Source organism: Oryzias latipes, chromosome 4, assembly GCF_002234675.1.
Source record: "Oryzias latipes chromosome 4, ASM223467v1".
Taxonomy (NCBI): domain Eukaryota; kingdom Metazoa; phylum Chordata; class Actinopteri; order Beloniformes; family Adrianichthyidae; genus Oryzias; species Oryzias latipes.
In genome coordinates, this window is record NC_019862.2 from 1,113,538 (window position 1) to 1,139,120 (window position 25,583).

At 44.8% G+C, this 25,583-nt stretch overlaps 1 protein-coding gene across 8 annotated transcripts in view; it reads right to left on the reverse strand.

Moving 5' to 3' along the window:
- palld (palladin, cytoskeletal associated protein) overlaps positions 1-25,583 on the reverse strand; it is a 69,599-nt gene that overhangs the window by 836 nt on the left and 43,180 nt on the right. For 4 of the 8 annotated variants that reach the window (XM_023953892.1, XM_023953890.1, XM_023953894.1 and 1 more), the window contains 11 exons: positions 23,477-23,596; positions 22,532-22,970; positions 7,552-8,232; positions 5,454-5,598; positions 5,189-5,290; positions 4,746-4,967; positions 3,135-3,284; positions 2,932-3,020; positions 1,808-1,940; positions 242-678; positions 40-173 (listed from right to left, as the gene is read on the reverse strand). In XM_023953892.1, the coding sequence (XP_023809660.1) occupies positions 40-173; positions 242-678; positions 1,808-1,940; positions 2,932-3,020; positions 3,135-3,284; positions 4,746-4,967; positions 5,189-5,290; positions 5,454-5,598; positions 7,552-8,232; positions 22,532-22,970; positions 23,477-23,596 (2,652 nt within the window). The remainder of the gene's footprint in view (positions 1-39; positions 174-241; positions 679-1,807; positions 1,941-2,931; positions 3,021-3,134; positions 3,285-4,745; positions 4,968-5,188; positions 5,291-5,453; positions 5,599-7,551; positions 8,233-22,531; positions 22,971-23,476; positions 23,597-25,583) is intronic. The other 4 variants (XM_023953891.1, XM_023953896.1, XM_023953897.1 and 1 more) reach the window with 3 other exon arrangements.

Sequence of the window (25,583 nt, forward strand, 5' to 3'; positions counted from 1 at the left end):
GAGAAGCCCCGCCCACCCACTCTGTTCCTGCACACTTACTGTGGACGTCGAGGCGTGCTGTGCTGGAGACGATGCCGGCGTCGTTCTTGGCTGAAACCGTGTACCAGCCAGCGTCCTCCTTCGAGGCGGGCTGGATGATCATACACAGGTAGCCGCAGTTGTCCTGGTGCATGCTGGGAGAGAGCAGAGGCCGTTGACCCTCACATCGTTCACTTTGCTTTTGACAGGAAAGCCGTCAAACCTTATTCTGTCCGTGTTGTGAGTGAAGGACTCGTTCTCCCGCTTCCAAAAGATCTGGGGGTACGGAACCCCCGTGACCCGGCACTCCAGCCGCACAGGGTGGCCCTCCGCCACGCTGGTGTTCTGCAGCTTCTCCACAAACGACGGCGCCTTGTGCATCTCTCTGGCTGTGGGGACGGAGGGTTTGAGTCCACGCGGCTGCAGACTGCGCTGCTGCCACAAACACTCACCTGCAACGATGAGCTCCAGGTTGAAGGAGTTCTGGCCGGCCCGGTTGCTGGCAATGCAGGTGTAGATGCCGGCGTCGCGACTCGTCACGGGCTCGATGACCAGCGAGTGCACGCCGTTCTCCCTCACCAGCATCTTGTGGGAGGAGTCAGGGCGGATGCTGTGTCCATTCAGCTGCCAGACGAGGTCAGGGGTCGGCAGGCCGCTAACCTTCAGGTGGAGGAGAGAGAGGCTCTTTGATCATCCTCTGATTTATTGTGAAAGTGTTTCTGATCATCCTGTTTCTAGTTCAAGTCGTTTTCTTGAACATATTTCTGCAGAGCGGCAGGAGTTCATTAGAAACTCACCTCCCAGTTGTGGGCGGGACTGTTGCCGTTGACTGACCCTTCACCTCCTAGTAACTGAGAGCTCTCTGTTTACATTCCCTCCCACTAGTTTACAGCCCCTCACAACCATAAGCTAACATTAGCGGTGCAACAAAAATGGTGGCCAACATCAGATCTATCCATCCATTCTAGTTCTGATCCAGATTCCAGCTCAGACCAGGAAATCAGACGTTCATGGATCTGTGGGTGGAGGATCAGAATGGAGCAGAGCAGAGAGCTTGAGACCCGCCAGCAGAATTTATACTTAACAAATACACTCTTTCTTAAAACAGTTTTTCCTCTGCTCCTGATTCCCAACTATTTGAATAAAGAGAAACTTCTGAATGTAAATTTAATCTTCATTTTCTGTATTTACATCCTCTATCTTAAGAAACAACCACCGTTTTCCTCAGAGTTGGTGTTAAATGAAGCTGAAGCTTGTGTCAGCTTCACTGCAGCATGGATAGAACACCGTTTTTTCATCTGCATGCACCCACCAACACGGAATATAGAGCCAACACCTGCCCCCTCCCACCTGAAACCCACAACCACACAACAGCATTCCCAGAATTCCAAAGGAAGAGACGCCGCAGACATGTTCAGAAAGCTTCCAAGTAAACGGTCCTTCCTGGACCTGAGGTCCTGCAGGAGGCTCTCTGGTGGGGGGCATTGGGGGGGGGGGCATTCCAGGAACCTGACTTCATCAACAGGAAGTGGAATCTGTGTCCCCGCAGTCTGCTGACTAACACTGGGGGGAGGGGGGTCTTTTTCAGCCAAAACTAGAATTCAACCTTTTATGACACAAAAGCAGTGCAGACCCCCCCCCCCCCCCCATGATTAAGACAGAAAAGGTTTCTAGATGGTTGGGGGCGGTGTCTAATGGCGGTCTGGTCAGACAGCTGATCGATCCGCTGATCCAGTCTGCTGCTCAGCTGTTGGACGTGCAGCAGCTAAGCCCCGCCCCCTGTGGTTACCTTGCAGTCCATCCGGCACAGGCGGCCCTCCTGGACGATCAGGTCCCCGGGGGCCTGCAGGAAGTGGGGGCGGAAGTGGCGCTCTTGGATGTTGTCGTTTTCGTCTCCGCTGTCTCTGGACCGGGATCTGGACCTGGGTGGGGGGTCAACAACACGGTTGTCATTGGAGTTGTACCTTTAAAGTCTGGACAGCGTTCTTAGAAGATATCCATCACAAACTTTCAACCACCTAAGATGTTTTCCTTTTCAGGTACAAAATAATTCCTAAAAGATGAGAAGAGCAGAAGGAGGCGAAATATTTCATTCCTATTTAGTACAAGATGTGATGATGTTTTTCTGCTTAGCATCACCTCACGCCATTGAAACCACGGACTGTATAAAAACTGGACTGAATACCCCCCCCCCCGTGCGTTTCAAACAGGAAGTACCTGCTGGCTTCAAGAAGCCAAAATCCCACAGACGTCGATAGAGACATGAACAGCTGTTACTGTCATTCTATTGGTCAGAATAATCGTTCTAGCTCTGATACGTTATTTAGCATCTACTTGATACTCCTCTTTTTTTTCATAATATTTTTTCTGTAGTTCAAGTTGTTCAAGTTATAAACTGACCAATTAGATGCTTTAATGACGTTAGGTGGTGCCTGCTTTTAGATGACCCCCCCCCCTTACATTGACGTGTTCTCCCTACCATGACAAAGGTGGATAAAGATGGAAAGATTTCATGTAATCCATGGACACCAGTGAAGATCACAAATCATTGAAGAAAAAAGGTTCAGAGCACTGTCTAGTGGGTCTAGATGACCCAACTCCCAATGTTAAAGTGCCTAGGATAGAACAAGGGTTAATCTGCTCTCCTTCTGGCAGTGACCACAGCTCCTACTGAGGTCAGGTCAGGACTCTGCTGTTATGACAAATGCCCCCCATCAGCCAGGATGGAAATGAGAGGCGTGGGGGTTTTTATCTGATCAGGGAGAGCTCCTCAAGTGGATGTAGAACTTCCTGCGCCGCCGTTGGTGCGTGAAAGCCGGCTGTGCACGTCAAAACAGCGAGGAGCAGCAGGTGTGGGTGCATGCAGGCATCGTGGAGACGTGGGCGGGTGCAGGTGACAGAGCAGAGCCTCACCTGCGCATTTGTCCAGGTGTGGATCTCTGGCTGCGCCCTCGCTGGTTCACCGCCTGCACCATCATCCTGCCGGTGCAGCTCACTCGGCCCTGAGGGAGGGAGGGAGGCAGCACAGTTATAGACGGCAAAAGTATGTTTCTGCACATGAACGTGTACAGGTTTGATCCCTGGCCTCCTGCAGCCTCACAAACGCGCCTCCTTACTTGTGGGTTTGCGGCCAGGATGGTGTAGTTGCCGTCATCATCCAGCGAGGCGGCGGCGGTGTGCAGAGAGCAGGTCCCGTCCGGGTGTCTGTTGATTCTGTAGTGCTCACTGCGCTTGGAGATCTGCTTGCCGTCTTTAAACCAGTAGATCTTTGGAGGAAAGGAGGATTTCCAGTAAACGTTCAGGGTTGTTCCTGGACAGGAAGTGTCCGTCCTCATTTCTGTCAACAGTGTTTTCCTGCTCAAAGAGGAGTTCCTGGGCAGAGTTAGGGTTCGAATCCCTGTTCACTCCCGTGTGTTCATTCTGGTTGGGGGCTTGACAGATTCCACGCTAAAGGAATTTTCTGAAATGTTTTTTAAGTTGATAGTGTTGGAGGGAAAGATGTGATCTGACCGCTTTATTATATGGAAAGATAAAAAGTTTCAGCTGCTTTATCCTCCTCTTTGGTAAACTTTGATCAAACATTTTGCTCATTCAGAACTAAGGTGTACAATTTTATTGACTTTATCTTTTTGAAATCAATTTGCATAAATGTTTGATTTTTCCTTTGGATTAATTGACTTTGATTTGATTTGTTTCTCAGACTTTTCTATTTGGTCATATTGGAATAATTGTAATAATCTTAACCTATTTCCCTGTTTTGGGATCAGAGTTCTGTTCTGAAACACGAAACCCAAAGCAGCTTTTTAGAGCAGAAACACAAATCCAGGGTAAACACCAGAAAATCCGCTTGAAAACTCAGCACACAAAGCCTTTATCCAGGAGAATGGGAACGTTTTTAGGAATATGTGGAGGTGGGCAGAGCAGAGCTGCTTTGGGTCGGCTCTCTGGTCGTTTGCAGAGAGATGCTGCAGATCTTTTGTGGTGAAATATGAATAACAAAATTCTGATGAGGAGATTCTGCAAAGATGAATAAATAAACACAACAGACGGCACTGCCCCCCCCAAAAGAACCCAGCCAGAACTCAAAGCAGAGCCGTCTCACTGTGGGCGCTAACCACTGCACCACATGCAGCCCTTTCTTTAATCACAAACAGGGAAAAAAAGGTTTTATGGTGAAATGTCGTTTTTCTAAATGACTGTCAGCAGTTTTTACAGCATCTCCTCTTTATTATTTTATGAATTATTTTATTTTTAACATTTTTGTGTTTGGTGTGTGTTTAAGTGCTGTTTTTTTTATTAGTGTGTTCAGTTTTGGGGTGTTTACTTCATTCAATGTTCTTCTTTCTTAAAGTACTCCGTCATAAGTGGGCAGCTGTGGTGCAGCGGTAGGGCGGTCGACCCATGATCGTAAGATTGCAGGTTCGATTCCCGCCTTGCACGCCCATGTGTCGAAGTGTCCTTGGGCAAGACACTGAATCCCACCTTGCCTCTGGTGGGAGGTTGGCGCCAGTGTTTGGCAGTGGAGCCGCCATCAGTGTGTGAATGTGTGTGTGCATGGGTGAATGGGACTGTGACTGTAAAGCGCTTTGGGCCTTCGTAAGAAGGTAGAAAGCGCTATATAAGTATACGCCATTTACCATAAGTGGATGTACAGTGCATTGGTTCTAAATAAGCTGTGAAGGTCTGAGCATTCATGGAAAAGCTCGACTCTTCTGTGAAACTCCCACCTTTGCTTTGGGTTCTCCCTTCACCCTGCAGGAGAACGTGACCGGCATGCCCTCAAACACTTTGTAGTGTTTGAGCTTCTGTTCAAAGGACGGCGCCACCCCCTGCCCGGCGGCGTCTTCATCGTACTGCACGTCCTCGTCTGACTCCTCCACCGGGGAGCGCTCCAAGCGGAATTCAATCTCACTGATAAGGCGCTGTTCGAAGCTGGACACTTTGTATTCCTGAAAGGGAGGAGGAGAGAACAGGAAGACCATGGTGAAAAACTACAGGGGGGGTGAACCCATGAAGCTGTAGTTCAGTCTCCCCCCTCACACATTTCCCAGCAGTCTCTGCAGTTGTAGCTGCGCATCACTGTGGGGGAGGGGGCTGATTAAACCACCACAGAGGCTTGCATAACACACTCTGTCACTCAGGGAGGTTGTGTGATGAAGAGCCGGCGTACCTGTGTGACCGGCTCCTCCGCCGGGTCCTGAGTGTTTAAGACTGTGGCAGCACTGTCGGCCCCCAGCAGCCTGCGGGCCATCTTCTCCTCATAGGTTAACCTCTGGAAGCAGGGATTAATGGGTCACCGCGGGTTAGTGTCTCAGTTTGTCCACAGATAACGTCACAGCACTTTTCTATGTTTTATTGGAGAGGTGTGTTAGTTGGTGTTAATCCACACTGAGAGGCGGATCACCCTTCTGACCCCCCCTTGGTAGAAAACACACCTGTTGGCCGTTGCTTGTGCGTTCCTCCTTAAAGCGCAGTTTCCTCTCCAAGTCCTGGATGACGGCGTCTTTAGACCCCTGGATGTCCGAGTCTGACGCCATGCGCTGCGTCTTGCTGATTGACGGCTTTTTGGGAATCACTTTTCTGAAATTACAAGAAAAAAAGCTTGTTTACTAATATGTGAGGAGGTTTTGTCCTCTCCTCAGCTTTCTTATCTGGAGGAGTCCAGAGCTCACATTCCTCTAAGGTGTCTTATCTCAGTCCGGCCTCAGCAGGAATGTTGGGGGGAGAGCAGGAATGAGGGGCCACTGATGAAAACATCACTGGCAGAGAGCCCATGATGGTGGGGGAAGGGGGGCCTATCCTGCAAGGACGGCTATAAAAAAGCCCCCCCACCTCAACTGGTGTATATTAACTAACAAGACAAAAGTCAAAGCAGCGGGAAACTGATGTGACCGTCTGTGTGATTTAGGCCTTTATCTTCAGCAGACGCTTTCCTCTAAGAGGATGTTCAAATGTTTACATGCAGCTTTAATGTAAACATTCAGCTCTCAATGTGTTAATGTAAAGAGCATCTCCAGGGGGGTATTCCAGAAAGCAGGTTATGCTAGCTCCCACGATAAGTTTGAGGCTAAGGAAGTTGATAACCTCAGCTTTCGGTTCCAGAAATGGAGGTATGTTTCAGGGTATGTCAAGTTACCATGGCAACTCATGCTCTGAATATAACCTGGTCTGGAGCAGGTTTAGTTGAAGGTTAGTTTGTTTACAGAGAGGTGAAGCAGCATGGCGTGTCCATTTAAAGATGATTTAGTGGATGAAGAAGCTCAGATAATACTTTTTCCACCATGAGAGGGTGATAAGACCACATATGGATGTTGGAAAAATAAACTTTTTACTTTGATCTAACTTAATTATTTGCTTCAGTTAAGATAAATCATTTTTTCTTAGTTAAGTCAGCTTACAAATAACACGTAGTTATCAGACAGTGATTTCACTTTCATTCAAATTAATTCAATTAAGTAGGTGTAACTTTGGTGCTGCTGTTAGATCGGCACCCCAAGGGATTGTGGGATATCATTCCCTTTGCCTGTCTGGACGGATTTGGGTTTAAGTGTGGATTTTTGACCAAATGTGTTTAGTTGTTTAGCTATTTTACTGTGTTTTGTCAAATTATTTGTCCTGTTATGTTTAACTCTTTCTGCACCATGAGTGAGAGGGAGGAAGAGGATGATGAGTTTATTTAGCAGCGTTAGTGCTAAAATAGATAGATATTAAACCTCCAGTTATAGTCAGGGAGATGAGAATTAAATGTTAGCTATATGTTGAAAATCTACACTGTATCATTTATTTTAATTTTGTAAAAATGAGAAAATCTGTAGCCTCTAACTTCGACATTTGAGAGTTCAAGAAGTAAAATAAATTAATATGGAAAAACATTAAATAGAATTGAAGTAATATGACATTTAGTTAGATTAATATGTAAATTTTAATTGTGAAAACAATTATTGAGTTGGATGGACGTTAGATATTAGGTTGAATAAATTTAACTCAATTACTTGTTACCAATTGAATCAATTCATTTAAGTTGGATAAGTTATATATACAAATTTGCATATGTAATTGGAAATAAGATCAGAAACTGATCCGTTTAGTTGGCCGTCATTTTTCTCCAAGCAGAAACTCTTTCTTTTGATGATGCAGCCGTATTACTTTTGTGATGGTCTTATAATCTTCATACGCCGTCATTTAAATCTCAGACTCCGTCTCACTGAAGTGTAGCGCTCTCATTTTTTCTCCAAGCGTTTCCATGGTGATCCATTGAGAATGTCTACATGTACCTGCTGTGCACGTGCATTAACCCAGGGTTACCAAGTGCAGCGTAATTATGCCAACTCATATCCGGTCTTTTGGAACCGACATACCCAGAGTAAGCTAGTTCAGGCGGACTTTAGCCAGAGTTCAGGCTTAAAGTCAGGCTAGTTTAAACATGCGTCCTGGAATACCCCCTGATCTGTTCTGACATGATGCTGAAGCGCCTTACGCAGGACCTTCAGCGGACCCGCATAGAGACGGGGGAGTGGAAGTGAGGACTCTTACACAGTGCCGTTGCCTTTAGGAAGACCCAGGGCGTTGACTGGAGGACTGCTGGGTGTAGTGGGGACAGAGGACAGCACGGAGGACAAAAAGCTAGAGGCAGGAGATGGAGGGATGGAGGAGAACGGAGAGGACACGTCTGAGTGGGCTGGAGACATGGAGGCAGGTGGAGGAGGAGGAGGAGGAGGAGGAGGAGGGAAGTCCTGGGTGAGGCCTGAGGGGGAGGACAGGTTGCTGGAAGTGAAGAAGGGTGGAGGTGGAGGTGGAAAGGAAGGAGAGCTTGGAGACTCAACGCTGCCAGCTTTGGTGAACGGGGGCAGGCTGACTCGGTTGAAGGGCTTGTGGGAGGCAGGAGGAGACAAAGGGGAGGACAGGCTGGACCCAGAGGAGCCGGAGAAGCTGTTGAGGAAGCCGCCTCCCCCAGGGCCCTGAGCGGCGATAAACTGTTTTGGCCGGGTGTAGTTGAAGGTGCTGGCCTGCATGGCTGTGCTGCTCTCCAGCTCCTGGAAGGATGGAGGAGGGGGAAGAGGAGGAGAGGATGAAGCCGGTGGAGGTATCTCCTGAAGTGGTGGCTGGGGAGGAGGTGGGAGGACTTCCTGGTTCTGCTGCTCTCGTCCCCAGTTAGCTGCTTCCTGCTGCTCCAGCAAAACCTGTTCCTGGAGCTGCTTCAGCTGGTCGGCGTTCCTGAGAAGAAAAACCCCATCAGAGCCCAAGTCACTTCAGCTTCACTGAAACTTAAAAAAACCAAATGGTTTGGAGTCAAAACTGAAGGTAATAGGTTCATTTGTCTGATTTCTAGTCAAATTACCTTCTTCTAAATATTGAATCAACCATTTAACTCATTTTTAGAAACTTCCTCTGAAGACCCACTCCAATGAAAAAGGTGTTTTCAGTGTTTTGAACATGTTCTCTGTCTGACGGAGGAAAGCAAATGAATCTAAAAATCGCATCACTGAGTATTTCTTTATTCAAACTATTGTGAATCAGGAGCAAAATGTCGTTTGAAAAAGCTCATATTTGTTACGTACAAACTACAATCAGTGGGTCACATTCTGCTCCATTCTGATGCCACCACTTACAGACAAAAAGATCCATGAACGTCTGGGATCTGCATCTAAACTGTACGGATGGATAGCTCACCATTTTAATTACACCACTAATGTTAGGATGGGGCTGTAAGCTGGCAGGAGAGAGAGTCAAAGGAATGATGGGGAATGAGGGCAGGCTCACTCTGCCACAATCTGCAGAAACTATGTCCCAGAAAACAACACAGGTTTTTGCTTTTCGGCTTAAAACGTTATAATCCTAATTTCAGTCAGACAACTCTTGCAGTAAGAAATATTTATTTCACATACTTAATTTTTCCACATTCTTTAAGTTGGCATTCACAACTTTTCCGTTTGGCATAAGGCTCCGTTCAATTCCATGAGATAATTTGCATAAAACCTTCGGGTGACAAAAAACCCCTTAACGGAGCCCACAGGTGGAAGCCGGGGAGGAGGGAGGGGTGAAGAATGAGCGCTGAAGGTAAGAGAGAATGAACAACTGCGCACCTGGGCTGAAATAGGACGCTGAGCAGGTGAGTTAATTGACTGAAGGGCCCAGGGGAATAACCTGTAAAACACTGCCGAGTGTGCCTGCCTGAAATTGCGACAGGTTGCTTATTTAAAGACTACTGGAAACACTTTGACAATAAATGATCAGAGTGAGACTTTAAACTTGCACTTTTTGTTCTCATAGCTAAGACATTATTTAAAATGTAAAAAGCTATTGTCTGTGTCTGAATTCTCTCCCTAACACCTAAAATATTATATAGGCTGGTTCAGGACTATCTATTGCCCTGGATTTAAACACAAAACAGACAAGTTCACTACTTTTCTTCTTTTAAAAAAAAAGCCAATTTAAACAAAGTAAAAACCTAATAAATATGAGCATTTAACAAAGACTACGTCTGAATCCTCTGTGTTCTGATGATGAAAACTTGGATATAATGCATTGTGCTCTATATTTGCTAATTCACAGACTCCTGGAAAATTTCTTGAATTATAGATTTGGACACACCAGCAAAATGACAAATTCCCTCTTGATGCACAAAGTAGTGAGGTCATTTGGACACAACTGTTAATTCACCAAAACATCTGCATAACATCTTCCCTCATTTTCAGGGAACTGACTTTCTTTGACTAAAGTTAAGCTAAAATGTAGGATGTCCAATAGCGCTTATTGAAGTGTTGGAGCAGGGGTCGGCAATCTGCGGCTCTGTCCTCCCTGAGCTGCGCCTCTCTGTGTTTTTGTAAAATAACTATCAGGTCTCAGATTGTCCTGGTGCCTTTGGCACCGTCAGGTAGAGCGAGCGAGCGGGCAGGAGGAAGACAGCAGCGTGAACACGTGGAGGGGGCGTGACAGAGCCAGTGACAGAAACTGCTGCTGTTCAGACAGGCACCTTGTCTGCCCCATGTAAATGAGACCTGCTGACAGCTCCCCAACACGCCAGCAGTGGGCTCCTGCTTCGGAGCAACACTCACACCTTTACTGAGCGTCAACACACAGCAGGAAGGAGGGCTGTTGGGGAGCAGAAGCTGATACCACGGCAGCTCCAACGTGGTTTTCTACTTCTGATGGGATGCTGCAGATCCAGCCCTGAGAGCAGCTAACGTCTGCCATGCACAGAGGCTGAACTCCTTCACAATTAGCCCTTTTTCAACACTCTTCATCAAGCTCCAAAGTGCAGCAGATGGTTTTCTACCTGCTCCGTCTTAACTCAACAAAACTAGTAGCTCTATATCTAGTCATTCTGCAGACCTGTTTGCATCTAACACGCAGAAGTCTTTCCCAAAGACAGAAAAAAGCAACAGATTCCCTGTTTTGTGTCATTGTGACCCTTGTGCTATCCTCAGCACTTTAACGTTGGGAGTTGGGTCATCTAGACCCACTAGACAGTGCACTGAACCTTTTTTCTTCAATGATTTGTGATCTTCACTGGTGTCCATGGATTCCATGAAATCTTTCCACCTTTATCCACCTTTGTCATGGTAGGAAGAACACGTCAATGGAAGGGGGGGTCATCTAAGATAGCACAAGGGATAATGAAGTCAAATGACTTTAGCAATGTAGAAACAGTTAACTTACACTAGCTCTATACCTTTAAATGCTCATTTTATCTTGTCCTATCAGATGACTTGCTTTTTACAGATCAAAATGTTTTCTATGAAGTGTATCCCTTAAGTGCGTTTTTGCAGTGAACAATTGCTGACATGGGTCCTGTTCAGAAATCCCAGATGTGCTTGTTGTCTCCACCAAGTTCCCATGACCTTTTCCAGATGTTGAATGGAGTTATTCTGTTTCTGTACCCCCCCCCCCCCTTCCCTTTAGGTTCACCTGCATAAACTAAGCACAGAGGTGTAAGAAATCCTCTCTGCTGCAGGACTGACAACTCCGACTCCCTCATGCTCACACCTCAAAACATCCAACCTGTCCGTCACCTGGAGCTCTCCCTCCAGGACTCCCCCGCTGCAGAGACGTGCAGGTCTGCAGCTTTGTTGACATCTCCCTTTACATTTCCTCGAGGCCTCCGGATCAGGGCGCCGCCAAACCAGCGCTTTTACAGGAATAGTTTGGCAGCGTGGAAAACTCAGCAGCAGTTTCTTTCCTTTTTTGGCAGTGCTGTGGGAGCATCAGGCTGAAACGGCCGAGCATTTCCTCACAGCCTCTTCCCTCCACAGCCGCTTTACTGCGTCAGCAGGCAAAACCTCAAAGGCTGTTTTATGCTTCTGACCCCCCAGAGCAAATTCTAGCTAAAAATCACCAATGCAGACAAGATTTTGCTCAGTGGAGGCTCATGCTGTTACCCTTGTGCTATCCTATGACCACCCCCCCCCCCCCTTACATTGACGTGTTAACGTTAAAGTGCCTAGGATAGCACAAGGGTTCGCATTCGAGTTGAAGGAACAACTTCAGCATTGTTTCAGCAAAGCCGCCTTTGAATTCCTGAAGGTTCAACGATGCCGGAGCGGGAAAAGGTCAGCGTGTGTTTTCTGCTGCATGAAGACGTTTATGGTTCCACAACAACATGCAAATGATCAGAGCCCTTTCTGCCACCAGGCCCAGGTTGAGCCAACCCACCATAGGGGTGTGTGTGTGTGTGTGTGTGTGTGTGGGGGGGGGGGGGGGGGGGATGTCCCTCATCGTCACATCAGTTCATCTATCCACAGATCCATATTCTCCTTTGCTTCATTTAATTCGTCCTGTTAGTTTTCTGTTTGAAGCTCTCCCTGACATTAGCTTCTGCAATTACCAGGCTTGGGACAGGCACAAGCAGGACACTGTATTATATCTGTCTCTCCAATCATTTTTTGTCAGAATATATATATATATATATATATATATATATATATATATATATATATATATATATATATATATATAAATACACACAATACAATACATCCCTGTCACCCTCCGCGGGTGGTTTCTCCTCCAAGCTGGGGTCCTCTAGCAGAGGCCTGGGAGCTTGAGGGTCCTGCAGTATCTTAGCTGTTCCTAGCACTGCGCTTTTCTGGACTGAGAGGTCTGAGGTCTTTCCAGGTATCTGTTGTAGCCACTCCTCCAGCTTGGGGGTTACTGCCCGGAGTGCTCCAATTACCACAGGCACCACTGTCACCTTCACTTTCCAGGCTTTCTCCAGTTCTTCTCTGAGTCCCTGGTATTTCTCCAGTTTCTTATGTTCCTTCTTCCTGATGTTCCCATCGCTTGGCACTGCCACATCCACCACAACGGCTTTTCTCTGTTCTTTATCCACCACTACAATGTCTGGTTGGTTCTCCATTACCATCCATTCAGTCTGGATCTGGAAGTCCCACAGGATCTTTGCCCTCTCATTCTCTACCACCTTTGGAGGTGTTTCCCATTTTGACCTTGGGGTTTCCAGTCCATATTCTGCACACATGTTCCTGTATATTATTCCAGCCACTTGATTGTGGCGCTCCATGTATGCTTTCCCTGCCAGCATCTTACACCCTGCAGTTATGTGCTGGATTGTTTCAGGCGCCTCTTTGCACAGCCTACACCTTGGGTCTTGTCTGTTGTGGTAGATCTACACCTTGGGTCTTGTCTGGTGTGGTAGATCTACACCTTGGGTCTTGTCCGGTGTGGTAGATCTGAGCCTCTATTGCTCTGGTGCTCAGGGCTTGTTCCTGGGCTGCCAGGATGAGCGCTTCGGTGCTGTGCTGTAGGCCAGCCCTTTCTAGCCATTGGTAGAAAGGGCTGGCCTACAGGACAGCACCGAATATATATACATATATATATATACACACATGTATACATATATATATATATATATATATATATATACACACATGTATACATATATATATATATATATATATATATATATATATATATATATATATATATATATATGCACATACACACCTTAACCATGGCGTGTACATCAAGAAAGTGAAGCCACGCCCTCCTTATACATCTACCAATACGCAGCTACTCTAAATAGGCGACAGAGAGCACAGAGCACTCTAAATCATTTTTCCTAAAACATACTTCAACTTTTGGATTTAGTGGGTCATCATGTCTGGGGACGGTCGTGGCGTTTGGGGGAGCGTTGCCCCCCTTTGCCCATTGCTACTTCTAGCCTCGTCTGCCACCACAAGGTTTTTTTTTTTACTTAAAACTTCTTCTGCTGCCACAAACAGGCTTTGGGAAAGCAGGACTTCAGCGGCCCCTCCTTCATCGTGGTCACAGCCAGAGCAAGGATGAATTTGTAGGTTCCCCCGTCACCATGACGACAGCTCTGTGTTTTGCTGCTTGGTCTGAGCCAACTGGCCCACAAAGTTCTGTGCTTGACAGCGAAAAAGCCCCCCTGTCTGCGGCTCCAGCTGTAAGGCAGAACTAATGTTCAGGACAAAGGCCGTGAGGCCACCTCTTTCAGGATGAACCCGCGGACGGCGCTTTTATGGTACAGGTTGACACAAAGTGAGGAGAGGAGGACGGAGGAGGCCCTGCCCCTGGAAGCCTGTCAGGACCATGACTGGTCTGATCAAATGAGAAACACGCCGCTGTCAGACATGGAGACTACAGGGTCACGTCTACTTTGTGTCCCTCCCCACGGCGTCCAGAGAGCATCAGAAGGTCCTTCAAGCTCAGAACCATCATCCACTTCCCGCCCACCCAGCTGATGACAGGAAGTGCAGGAAGCTGTTGAGTTTTTATCGGCGGTAATGAAGGGTTTCCTTTAGGAAGCAACAGCACAGGGGGGCAGACTCTGCCCATCAAGTCCAGAGTTCCTGCATGCTTGCAGAGCCACCTAGCGTGTGTTTGGACCTCCTGTCAATGATTCACACTGAAGAGTGAAACCGGGCTGCAGTCTCACACTGACCATGCAAACAACATGGAACGCGTGTCCGCCATCCAAACAGGAAGTTCCTGATCCCAAACAGACGTTCATGAAGATAAACTCCCAAAAGGGGAAACGACCAAACGCTGGGGAGGCGGGGCAGACTGCAGCCCTCACCCCCCCACCATCACCACACACACACACACACCAAACTTTGCTCTCACAACCTGTCCAACTTTCTCTCTCTCTTGTCTTTCAGCTCTAATTGCATACACACCATATGAAATAAAAACCAGACCCCCCCTCCCTCTTTGTCTGTACGGCACAACAGTTTTTCTTATTCCACCCCCACTCCCACCCCCCAGCTCATGTTTCCAGTGAGAGAATGAAGCAAGTTTCTGTTTTTTCTCTCCAAAGGAGGAATTCTGAAGACATTGGAGTGGGAAAGACATCAGCCATCAAATGGGATTAACAGCAGGAGTGGAAGGAAAAGAGGAGGAGGAGGAGAGGAGGAGGAAGCAGAAAAGAGCCCGAATCCAGTGAGACCAGAGCTTTCTCATTAAAGAATACTTATGGTATGACAATAATCCATCCACAGGAGCTCTGCACAACACTGAACCACACACCAACACACAGACACACAATCAAACTAACAAATCCTCCTGGATGAAGTCGCCCAGAAGGATGGTTCTCCTCACTTCCTCTCTTGTGGTTCCGGAGCGGTTTTGGACCCCAAGTCCTACAGAACCTCTATTGTTTCAGAAGAGCCAGAAGGCTGATCCAGAGTTAGAAAGAAGTCTGGAGTTTCCTTCAACTCTCAGATTGAAAGGTGTAGCTTCAGAAAAAACCAGAGGCCTCCGTTAGGGACTCACTCAGTCAGAGATGAGGAGGTGCAGACGGCTGGTGCCTCCGGAGCGGAGAAGGTCGGAGCAGAGAGATTCCTGCTGCCCTAACAGCTGGAGGAGCATATATAGCAGTGAGCAGGCAGACGGAGGCAGCTCTCTCTGCCCGCATGAGTCAGGCTGTCTGTCTGGGAGCTCCTCCCCTTCACAGTAAAAGCCTGCAGTCTGCAAGAGATCAGCGGCCTTCAAAACAAAAGCTCGGGAAAGAACAAACTAAAAAGGACTTTTCTTGACTTCAGAGGCAAAAAGTGAGAGTTGACTAGGCAGAGGAGGCTTCACTTTTTACTTTCTGATATTTTTTTTTGTTTTTTTGCTTAATCTTGAAGCTTTTTCTATATAGTCATACACATTGTGTATTATGCATAGCAAAATAAGGGGAAAGTTCCCAAAGTTATTTAATTTTCCAGTCAAATGACCTTGTGATGAATTATACAATAACTCAATAAAATTGTTTGATTTTAGATCAATTATTTTAATTATACATACAATATAGCAGATTGTTGCTTGTAAAAATACCTTAAAGCAAGCAAAAATAAAAGCTCAAAGATTTTTCTGATTATTACAGGCAAAAACTTAGTATAGTTGACATAACTTTATGTCTGTTAAATGCGACCAATAAAGTTATCATCTCTCTAAAATAATAAAGATTTGTCAGAACATTTACAAAAAATTAGAATATGATGGAAATGTGTTCATTTCCATTCAAAACAAAATTATACTTTCATAGAATATAGATTTAGGGCCTACTGTTTAATTGATTTTGAATATGTGTTTGTTTATTTTTAGATAAATTTGAGTTCCAGTTCATAAAACCCACAAAAACAGGATTTTAGAAAATTAAACAACTGTGCAGAAATCTCCGTTTAGTTCTGGGTTTTTACCAAAAGATAAAGACAGAGATTCTGCTGACATCAAATCCTAATCAATTCTTTCCAAAGTGAAATCTCCATCCAAACCCTTCCATAGTCTGGACAGAGACCAGGTCCTGCTGAGGAAATCTGCATCCAGATCCTCAGCAGAAGGAATCCTGAAGTCCTCTAGAACATTCTAGACTGTTGCAGTGATTCTGGATGAAGAAAGCAGAGTTTCCCCACACCAGTTCTGGACATTTCAGCCCAAATCATGACTGTGGAGATTTCCCTCTGGACCTGCAGCAGCTCGGGTTCTGCTTGGAGTTCAGTAGATGATTAGATGGGGAAACTCAGCTGAAAACATTCATGTCCTGCAGAATTTGGACAGTTTTCTCCACAGTTTTTACGAGCTGGAATTCCAATTTATGTAAACACAAATGAATTCTTGAATTCAATTGGGCCCTGAAACTGCATTCCATGAAAGTTTAATTTATAAATCGAGTTATGGAAATGAAAACACTTATTTATGATATTCTCATGTTTTGGCAGGGGTCTGTTCTCTTCTGTCGTGCCCCTGCAGGGACTGCTGGTCCTTCATTTTTGGGAGATGAAGAAAACCTTTTTTAGGACTGATCCTATTCTATTTTTATGTTGCGTGTCTCTATTTTTAGCGACTTGGTGTGGGTGCATGAGTCAGGCTAAGCTGGAGCGGGGGGGCTGGTCTAATGAGAGGGAAAAGGTCAGATGGTTTTTGGGAGAGTCATCCTCAGGGTGCTGACTCTTTGAGGCGAGTCGGTGTGTGTCACTGCAGTGTGTGAACATTATAGCAGCCTGCTATTACCCCCCATCAGAGCTGTGTGGTTGTCATACTCATTGCGGGTCTCACTTCCACAATCCCTGGTCCATGGACCTCCTCCTTGAACAGCGCTCCTCTGGGGTGTTTGTCTGTGGGGGATCACTGAGATGGGCGAGTTTCCATGCTGTCAGCTCCAAACATAAACTCTCTCTCCTCACACCCCTTCGTCCTTCCTTTCATCACTCCTTTTCCCTCCTGTCATCCTTCCAGCTCCCAGTTTGTGTTATTATGAAAGTCAGCTCCCTCATCTCTCTTCCTTATTTGGAAAGTTTCTTCATTCCTCATAGGTCACTCCAGCTCGGCCAACCAATCCAGGCCTTGTTGGTCTGGAGTCTCAGCCAATCCAGAGTCTCCCATCTCCTTTTAAGGACTCCCCGTCACTGAGGCCCATGAGAAACGATCTCCTTTCTTGCTCCCCTGTGATTTCATTTAACTTTATACTCGATACACAAACCTTCCTTTCTCTCCCAAATGAGAGCTGACTTCCTGCCTCTGCCTTTTTCCATTTGCTTGTAATCAAAACCTTGCATGTGGCCGTGCAGGCATCCATCAGGGACCGAGTCAGCCAGTGTTTGACTTTCCTTCTTAATTAGTCGTATCATGACTGAGCCCTCAGTGTGTCGCCAGTTTCCACATCTGTTTCTTTAACACGCAAGCTCCTCACTTTCTATAAAACCGCAAGCAACACCTCCGCAAGAAAGTGATTGTTAATACTTCATTAGAGTTCATGACTTGGACCCGTAAACACACTGTTTAGGGGGAGGCTGTGAGTCACGGCGGCAAAGAAACATGAAGGAAATGCAGACTTTTTGATTCGACCCAAAGCATACCCGTTGGTGCCTCACGTCTGGAGCAAAAGTGAAGCTCGTGTCCCGGGTCACCTTCAGTTTTTGGGCTGCAGACAACACCTCCGGGGGTCAGAAAGGTTGCAGAAAACACGACATCTATGAGGAACGGCAGTTATACGAGAGGACATGGATGGAAAGGCATGAAGCTGCAGCCTGTGTTCATGTGGAGGATGAAGGCATTCTTGGTCTTCATCATTACAGCATGAGGTGGCTTTGATTTGGAACTTTACAGCGCTCATTTTTCCACTCTTTTGACCACAGGACTTCCAGAACCAAACGGTGTTTTCCTCTATGCCCCAACAGGCATTTCTAGCAGCATCTCTAAGCGAGGGCTGATTCCAGATCCAACACGTCCGCTTACGTTCACACACAGCTCCTGACTCTTTTTAGCTCGTTTGCTGCACGACGTCCGTCTGATCAGCAGCAGTCTTGATCACAGCCTCTGCCTGAGTTTAGACCAAAGCCTGATGTCTCAAAGGAACATCCAAACCTGTTAGGGGAGAAAACGCTCAGCAAAGAGCTTGTTATGTGAGCCTGCTCCTCAAAGCTTGGAGACAACGGCTGCTTCATGAAGGAGGGATTAGGCAGAGGATTGGATAAACTGTTACCTCTGGTACTTTGCAGTCACACCCTGACAGATCTAAACCAAACTATAATATGAAAGTGTGGGTGTATTATTAGCAGGGTCAGTGTCTCTGCAGCCACACCTTCATCGGGTTGCACCATCTCAATGCTTCCTCTCCTTTGTGTTTGGCTCTGCCGCTCTGACGCCGTTGCATTATGTGCAGACTTTATCGTAGAGTAATCCGGTTGTCAAAAGAGGAAGAGCAGTTTGGCGAGAACCTAAGTAACAATACTCCTGTGAGAAGGTGAGAAGAAAACTGACAGTATCAGCACTGTCGGCTGTGGTGCAGCGGTATGGCGGTCGACTTCTGATCAGATTATTGCAGCTCGATTCCAGCCATGTGTGGAAGTGTCCTTGGGCAAGACAGCAGTGTGTGAATGTGTGTCTGCTTGGGTGAAAGGAACTGTGACTTTAAAGCACTTTGAGCTACGATGAAGGTAGAAAAGCGCCATACAAGTATCTACCATTTCCTGGCAGGTCACCCATGAGCCTCTGGTGTTCTCCTGAGGTTTACTTCACAGATGGTTAGACCCTGAACAGAACGCTGCCGCTAAACCAGAGGGTCAGATCCTGGGATGCAGCAGACGTGTGAAGGTTGCTTTCTCTCCAGGCTTTTGTCATTTCTGTCCTGTGGTTTTAGGTTGTTTCTGGAAGTCAGGTTTGTTTTCCAGACCAACTCACAGTCAAACATACTTCAAGGCCAAGAGACCTTTGGTTTCTTACATATTTCATGTGCACCAAGTAGAGAGTTCATGATATGACGTTTGGTTTGGTGAACATAGTCCACCTCCAAAAAGCTTCTTTCAAGCTTGCTCTCCGTTTTTGTGTCTTAAACCTAACCTTAGTTTGCATCAAGAGGCTCTCCCTCTCCTGAGATTTGCTTCGGTTCTTGTGCTGATGTCTGGCATCAACGCCAGGCATCGAACACCAAACCCCTGCTCTATCTTGTCCTTAAGCCCACAAAAACACAGCGTCTGTTTTTACAGTGTAGGTTCCTGAAGTCCATTCATCCCTTCCTGCCAAGTCACCCAACAACTTCCTCCACCTCATCAGCTCCCAGAATGCACACAAATTCAAGCTTCCAGTCTGTTTTTCCAACAAATTACAGCTACTTTATTCCAGACCTGAGCCTCTTTTATCATAATCAGTGAGTCATTTTAAAAATAAAACTGGGATTTTCTAACAGGACTTTTGTAAATGAATTATGTGTCTCTGGAAGCAAAGCCTTAAATATCCTAAATACCCTCAACTTTAAAATTTAGATCAGAAACCGACATCGAAGATTAAAAGAAAGCAGAGCAATTTATAATTAAGGTGACAAATGTAAGAACTAGAGCTTGTTTCACAAGGTCAGTAATTGTGTTCTTAACCAGATTACAAAGGTTTTGATGAATTGTCTTCCTTTCTTTTTATTGGGGATTTTTTTCCAGCTAATTCTATTTTTGTAAAAACACAAGAATAGACTAAAAACAGTTTCCATTGCTCTTTGTGATGAGCTTAAGCCTCTTTGTCCTCATGCATGGACTTAAATAAGGATTTAAATCCTCAGGTTTTCACTCAGACTTCTACAGAGAAATAAACAGCTGTCACTCAGTCACTGTGTGTCAGAAGAACCATTCTTGCTCTGATACCTTTTCACTTTCTTAATAATCCTAATTCTTTTGTCATTAGACTTTCTTCTTTATTGCAAACTATTCAAATTATTAACTGACGATCAGGTGCCTCAATAAAATCACGTGGTGCCCGCTGGTCCCACTGACTATCTGAGACCGAGTAAGTGTGACAATGTACCTTTGGCTCCAACCAAATGAAGTCCGCATTTTAGATCAGATGCCCCCATGTTGGAACCAGAAATCATCAGTAAGCAGTGATTGGTTGGTCTGAGTCATTGTTTCTATGGCAACCACTCAGGCTAATCAGGACAGAGTTTGTTGATATTCAGCCACCCGAGCACTCGAAAACGGGTCAACCAAACCATTAGAAAGTTTTGCTTTTATTGAGGCATCTGATTGGTCAGTTTGAATAACTTACACTCATGAAAAAATATTGTTAAAAATATCGAACTATCAAGAACATGTTGAAAAAAGGGGGGCTGTACGGTGGCCCAGTGGATAGCGCTCTCGCCTCTCAGCGAGACGACTCTGGTTTGAATCCGGGCTAGGATCTTTCCGTGTGGAGTTTGCATGTTCTCTCTGTAAATATGAGGGTTTTCTCCTAGTTGTTTATTCAGTCATTCTATTGGTCAGAATAAACAATAGTTCTCGTTTACAGTCCATGGCTGGCCCCTTCGTCGAAACATTCGACTGACAGATTCTCCAGACTGTTTTCAAGAGGTAAAGGTGTGGACTTCCAACACGCTCACTCCTGATTGGTGAGTGGCTGCCATCGACATGTTGACTTGGACAAATCACTGCTGACTGACGTTGTCTGGTTCCAACATGGCGGCGTTCGTAGCGTGAAAAGTTTGACTTCATCTGTTTGGGGCCAGAAGTCAACCATCTTTAATAGATGACAGTTCAGAACTCAAAAGGCTGGCGAGAGGGGAATCACACAAGTGATGACTGTTTTCTCATTTAAATGTTGATCTCTATCTTGAGTCAAGTTTAACTTGAGTTTTAACAGTTTTAATTTAAAAACTGCTTGGTTGGTGGTTCAGCTTTTAGCACATCCTGTCAGAAGTCGCCACAACAAAACAGTGAAGCTCATTCGGGTTCCTTTGGTTTTGGAGAAGTGGTGCAGCTCTGTGAATCTTGAAGCTCCTTATTTTTTCAGATTTTTGGTAAAACTTTATATTAAGATTCCTTAACAAGCTTTGTTAATGCCTTAACAAGCATTATAATATAATTTTTAGGGTGTTAGTAAGACATGTATTAGTACAATAAGTCTAATAAGGTTAATTAAAGTATTTAGTTAACACATTTACAAGCATTATTATTAGGATGTTTTCAAGATGCAAATGATACATTTATTTGCATTATAGATAGATGCCTAACAAATGTGTCAGTGTTAATAAGCTTAATAAGATTTATTAACAACCTTTGTCAACAAATTACGAAGTATTATTAATGTTTGGGGTTCTAGTAAGACATTTATTAGCATTATAGATGTCTCACACAAGCCTAAGTGTTCATAAGCTTGTAAGTTTGATTAACTAACTAAACACATTAAGATGCTAGTAAGGTATTTATTGGCATTATAGATTTCTTGCAAATACCTGAAAGTGTTAATAAGATTTATTAACATCTTAAGGCAGACCATTGTCTTCTAAATCCATATTACTAAACTGCTTATAAGCTTAACAAATGTATTAATTAACTTTGTTAACAGTTTATGAATTGTTTTGCAGCACCCCAAATTCATTTATAATGCTTGTTAATGTGTTAACAAAGCTTGTTAAGGAATCTTAATATAAAGTGTTACCAGATTTTTTTCTGTTTTTATTCGTTTTACAGACATAATGTTACCGACTTTCAGAAGCTCTTTTGGAAGTTTTTTTAAAATTACTTTTTCTTTTTGAGTTAGCCTTGTTTTCATGCTTGTTTACTCTAAAATATTTGAGCTGCAACAAAGAAGTTTCTTAAAGTTAAATGAGCAAATCCAGAGACATTTAGACAGCAGCCACATGGTCATTCCAGAGGGAAAAAAACGAAATGTCATCTCATATTCACCCTCTGAGGACTATGCGCCTCCCTAAATCTTCATTGTCTGTGATATTTTAGACTCCTGGGAATCAAACTGTCAACCACATTCTGAAAATGGCTGCTTTGCTGCACGCCAGCCTCTTTTCTCATGCCTGATGCCCTTTTTGTCATCCCAGCCCGTCACCAAGTTCTTTCAAAGACGTAAGAAAGAAATGAAGCCGCAAGAGCAGCAAGTAGAGAAAGATCCCCAGATGATCCAATCACAGCAGGACTCTGGAGATACTTTGTACGTGTGACTGTGTGTGTGCGTGTGTGTGTGTGTGCGTGCGTGCGTGCGTGTGTGTCAGTGTGTCTGTCTGTCTGTGTGTGTGTGTGTGTGTGCGTGCGTGCGTGTGTGTCAGTGTGTGTGTGTGTGTGGGTGTGTGTCTGTGTGTGTGGGTGTCTGTGTGTGTCTGTGTGTGTGGGTGTGTGTGTGTGTGTGTGTGTGGGTGTGTGTGTGTGTGTGTGGGTGTGTCTGTGTGTGTCTGTGTGTGTGGGTGTGGGTGTGTGGGTGTGTGCGTGTGTCAGTGTGTCTGTCTGTCTGTGTGTGTGTGTGTGCGTGTGTGTCTGTGTGTGTGGGTGTGGGTGTGGGTGTGTCTGTGTGTGTCTGTGTGTGTGGGTGTGGGTGTGGGTGTATGTGTGTGTGTGTGTGTGTGTGTGTGTGTGTCTGTGTGTGTCTGTGTGTGTGTGTGTGGGTGTGTCTGTGTGTGTCTGTGTGTGTGGGTGTGGGTGTATGTGTGTGTGTGTGTGTGTGTGTGTGTGTGTGTGTGTGTGTGTGTGTTAGACACAAACACACTTGATGTCTGGGTTCTTCTCCTTTCCTAACACGTCCAACCCCATCAGAAGGTCTCAGTGTCTGAGCACATACTCACAGCTTTGGCTTGGGCCTGGTGGGCAGTGGAGGGCCGTCTCTTCCAGAAGATGGAGACAGCTTTCCTGGAGTTGGGGGGGAGCTTGGGGTCATGTGGGCAGGACTTTGCGGTTTTGCTGGATCATCTGGGTTGGTGTGCGGCAGAGGTGGAGGAGGGGGCGTGGTCTTTTTGATTGGAGGCGGGGAAGGGTGATGTCCATTCTGCTGACTGTCTTCCTGCTTCTCCTGTGCGTCTGGAGCGATCTGGACCGGAGATGCAGCCGACATGCTGGGCCAGATCTCCAGCTCCTCGCTGTGGAAGGCCTCAGAGCCGGATGGAGGCAGCGTCTTGGGTGGCTCCAGGTGGGGGATCTCAGTGGGGAGTGGAGGTGGAGGGAAGGAAACTGTATCCTCAAAACCCGAGCTGTCACCAGACATGCTGTTAGTGGACAAATCCTCTGCTGCAGAGGAAACAAAGAGGAGGAGGGGGGAAAAGGCTTAGACTTGTGGATGACACATTCACCACTGATCACTGAACTGTTACTCAGCTGATCTGCACCAACAGCTGGTTCAGTCAAAACTGGTACAGTCCTGTTTATTTAGCCTGTGTGGGGAGTTCTGTGCTGTAAAAACATGGCCCGGCCCGCGTGAGCACCATCAGAATCCCCTCTGAACTCTGACCTTTCTCTGACTCAACACTCACACACAGAACAACACTCTGTGTAGACATGTGAGAACAGTTTTCCAAACTCCAAACCACAGCAGCTCCAGGGAATGACCAGACAACCAAACATCTGTGTGATGATCAGTCTGGGACTCCTTTACCATCACTTCCTGAGATGTCAGTTGTTTGGAGGCAGAAATCAGAAGGCACATTCACATCTGTCTGCTTTTTGCTCCAGAACAGAAATACAGACAGTACACGTGCTGTGGTGCTTCAGATAATGATGATCTGTGCTGGACGCACCTGAAGTGACGGTGAGCCGGGCCGAGCTGCCAACAGAACCGCAGGGATTGGATGCCGTGCAGCAGAACAGACCACCGTCCTCCGGAAAAGCCTCAGCTATCACCAACGTGCAGATCTCCTCTGAAATCACGAGAGGCAACTTTGTCATGAAATGTGACCCGCTGGACCAAAGGACCATTTCTGCACGACAGATGAGGGTTTGTCAGGCAGACTGATGAGTCATCGCAGACAGACAGCAGACGCAGACGCAGATGTTCAGGGACGCCTGCATGACTCACACAGGTGGGAATCCTCCTCAGATTTCAAGGAACTAAAGCAAAGTTCATAAAACGGTTTCCTTACTGTAACAGTGATTGACTACCAAACATTTATACAAACCTATTGATTGAACTTTTTGAAATCACATAGATTCTGTATAATTAAATATTCAGACATTAAATACTGAACAATAAACAGAGAAGGACACTTTCCATGGTTATTAACATTGAAGAGTATTAACCTTTAACTACTCTTCAATGTTCTCTAATTTATCCTTAACCCCTAAGACCTCATGGTGACATCAGTGTAGCAGAACATATCAGACTGGGAGGTCCTCTGGGTTTGTGGTCAAATACACATAATTGTATTATTAAGAAAAATGGGTCTGGGTTCTTATGGGTTAAAATTGTTTTTGTGGCATCGTGTTTAGTATAACCCCAGCTTTTTTTTTAACAGAAATTTTTTTATGAAATATCACACAAAATCCACCATTAACCGGAAACTTTACAAAAAACACAAATCCAAGTGATACATGTTGTTAGTTTTCAGAAAAAATCACAAAAACTGAGATCAAACCATTTTTAATCTAACAAAAATGTAATTTAATTTAACAAAAATCACAAACAAAGCAAACCAAAGCTCAAAACTAGGTGATAAAGTTTTTTTCCAAATGGTTTCACAATTATGCGTCATAACTCCTTTAAACCAAAAACTTTGATTGAAAACTATACTAATGGCGGGAGGGGGGCAGTTTTATTCCCCAAGTCATTGTAAACGGCCAATGTGATGGACAACTCACCAGTGAGTGCAGAGACTACCGAGGGTTAGTCAGCAGCAACCGTTTGGAATAGAATAGAATAGAATAGAATAGAATAGAATAGAATAGAATAGAATAGGCAAATTACCTTCTTAATTTCCATTAAGAGAGGTTATTTTGTACCCCTGGTTTTCGGTAACACTTTATATTAAGATTCATTAACAAGCTCTGTTAACACATTAACAAGCATTATAAATGAATTTATAGGGTGTTAGTAAGACATTTATTAGTACAATAAGTCTAATAAGGTTTATTAAATTACTTTGTAATTTAACTTAAAGTTCTTTTTACAATCTTTATGCTTTGTGGTTGTTGGTGCTAAAAAACGTCCACACTTTAGATGAGGTGCTGCAAAACAATTAATAAACTATTAACAGAGTTAATTAATACATTTGTAAAGCTTATAAGCAGTTTAGTAATATGAATTTAGAAGACAATGGTCTGACCTTAGATGTTAATAAATCTTATTAACACTTTCAGGTATTTGCAAGACATCTATAATGCTAATAAGTATCTTACTAGCATCTGACACATTAATAAAGCCTATTAATTTGTTAAGTTATTTAATAAAACTTATTAAACTTATGAACACTTCGGCTTGTGTCAGGCATCTATAATGCTAATAAATATCTTACTAGAACCCCAAACAATAATAATACTTCTTAATTTGTTAACAAAGGTTGTTAATAAATCTTATTAAGCTTATTAACACTGACACATTTGTTAAGCACCTATAATATCAGTAAATGCATCATTAGCATCTTGAAAACATCCTAATAATAATGCTTGTAAATGTGTTAACTAAGTAATTTAATAAACCTTATAAGACTTATTGTACTAATAAATGTCTTACTAACACCCTATAAATTCATTTATAATGCTTGTTAATGTGTTAACAGAGCTTGTTAATGAATCTTAATATAAAGTGTTACCTGGTTTTCTTTATTATTATCTTCTTTGCGTCTTTTTCTGAATGTGTGACTGAAACTAGTTCAAAGCGTTGACTGTACATGAGAACTGGACCGAGTCAGT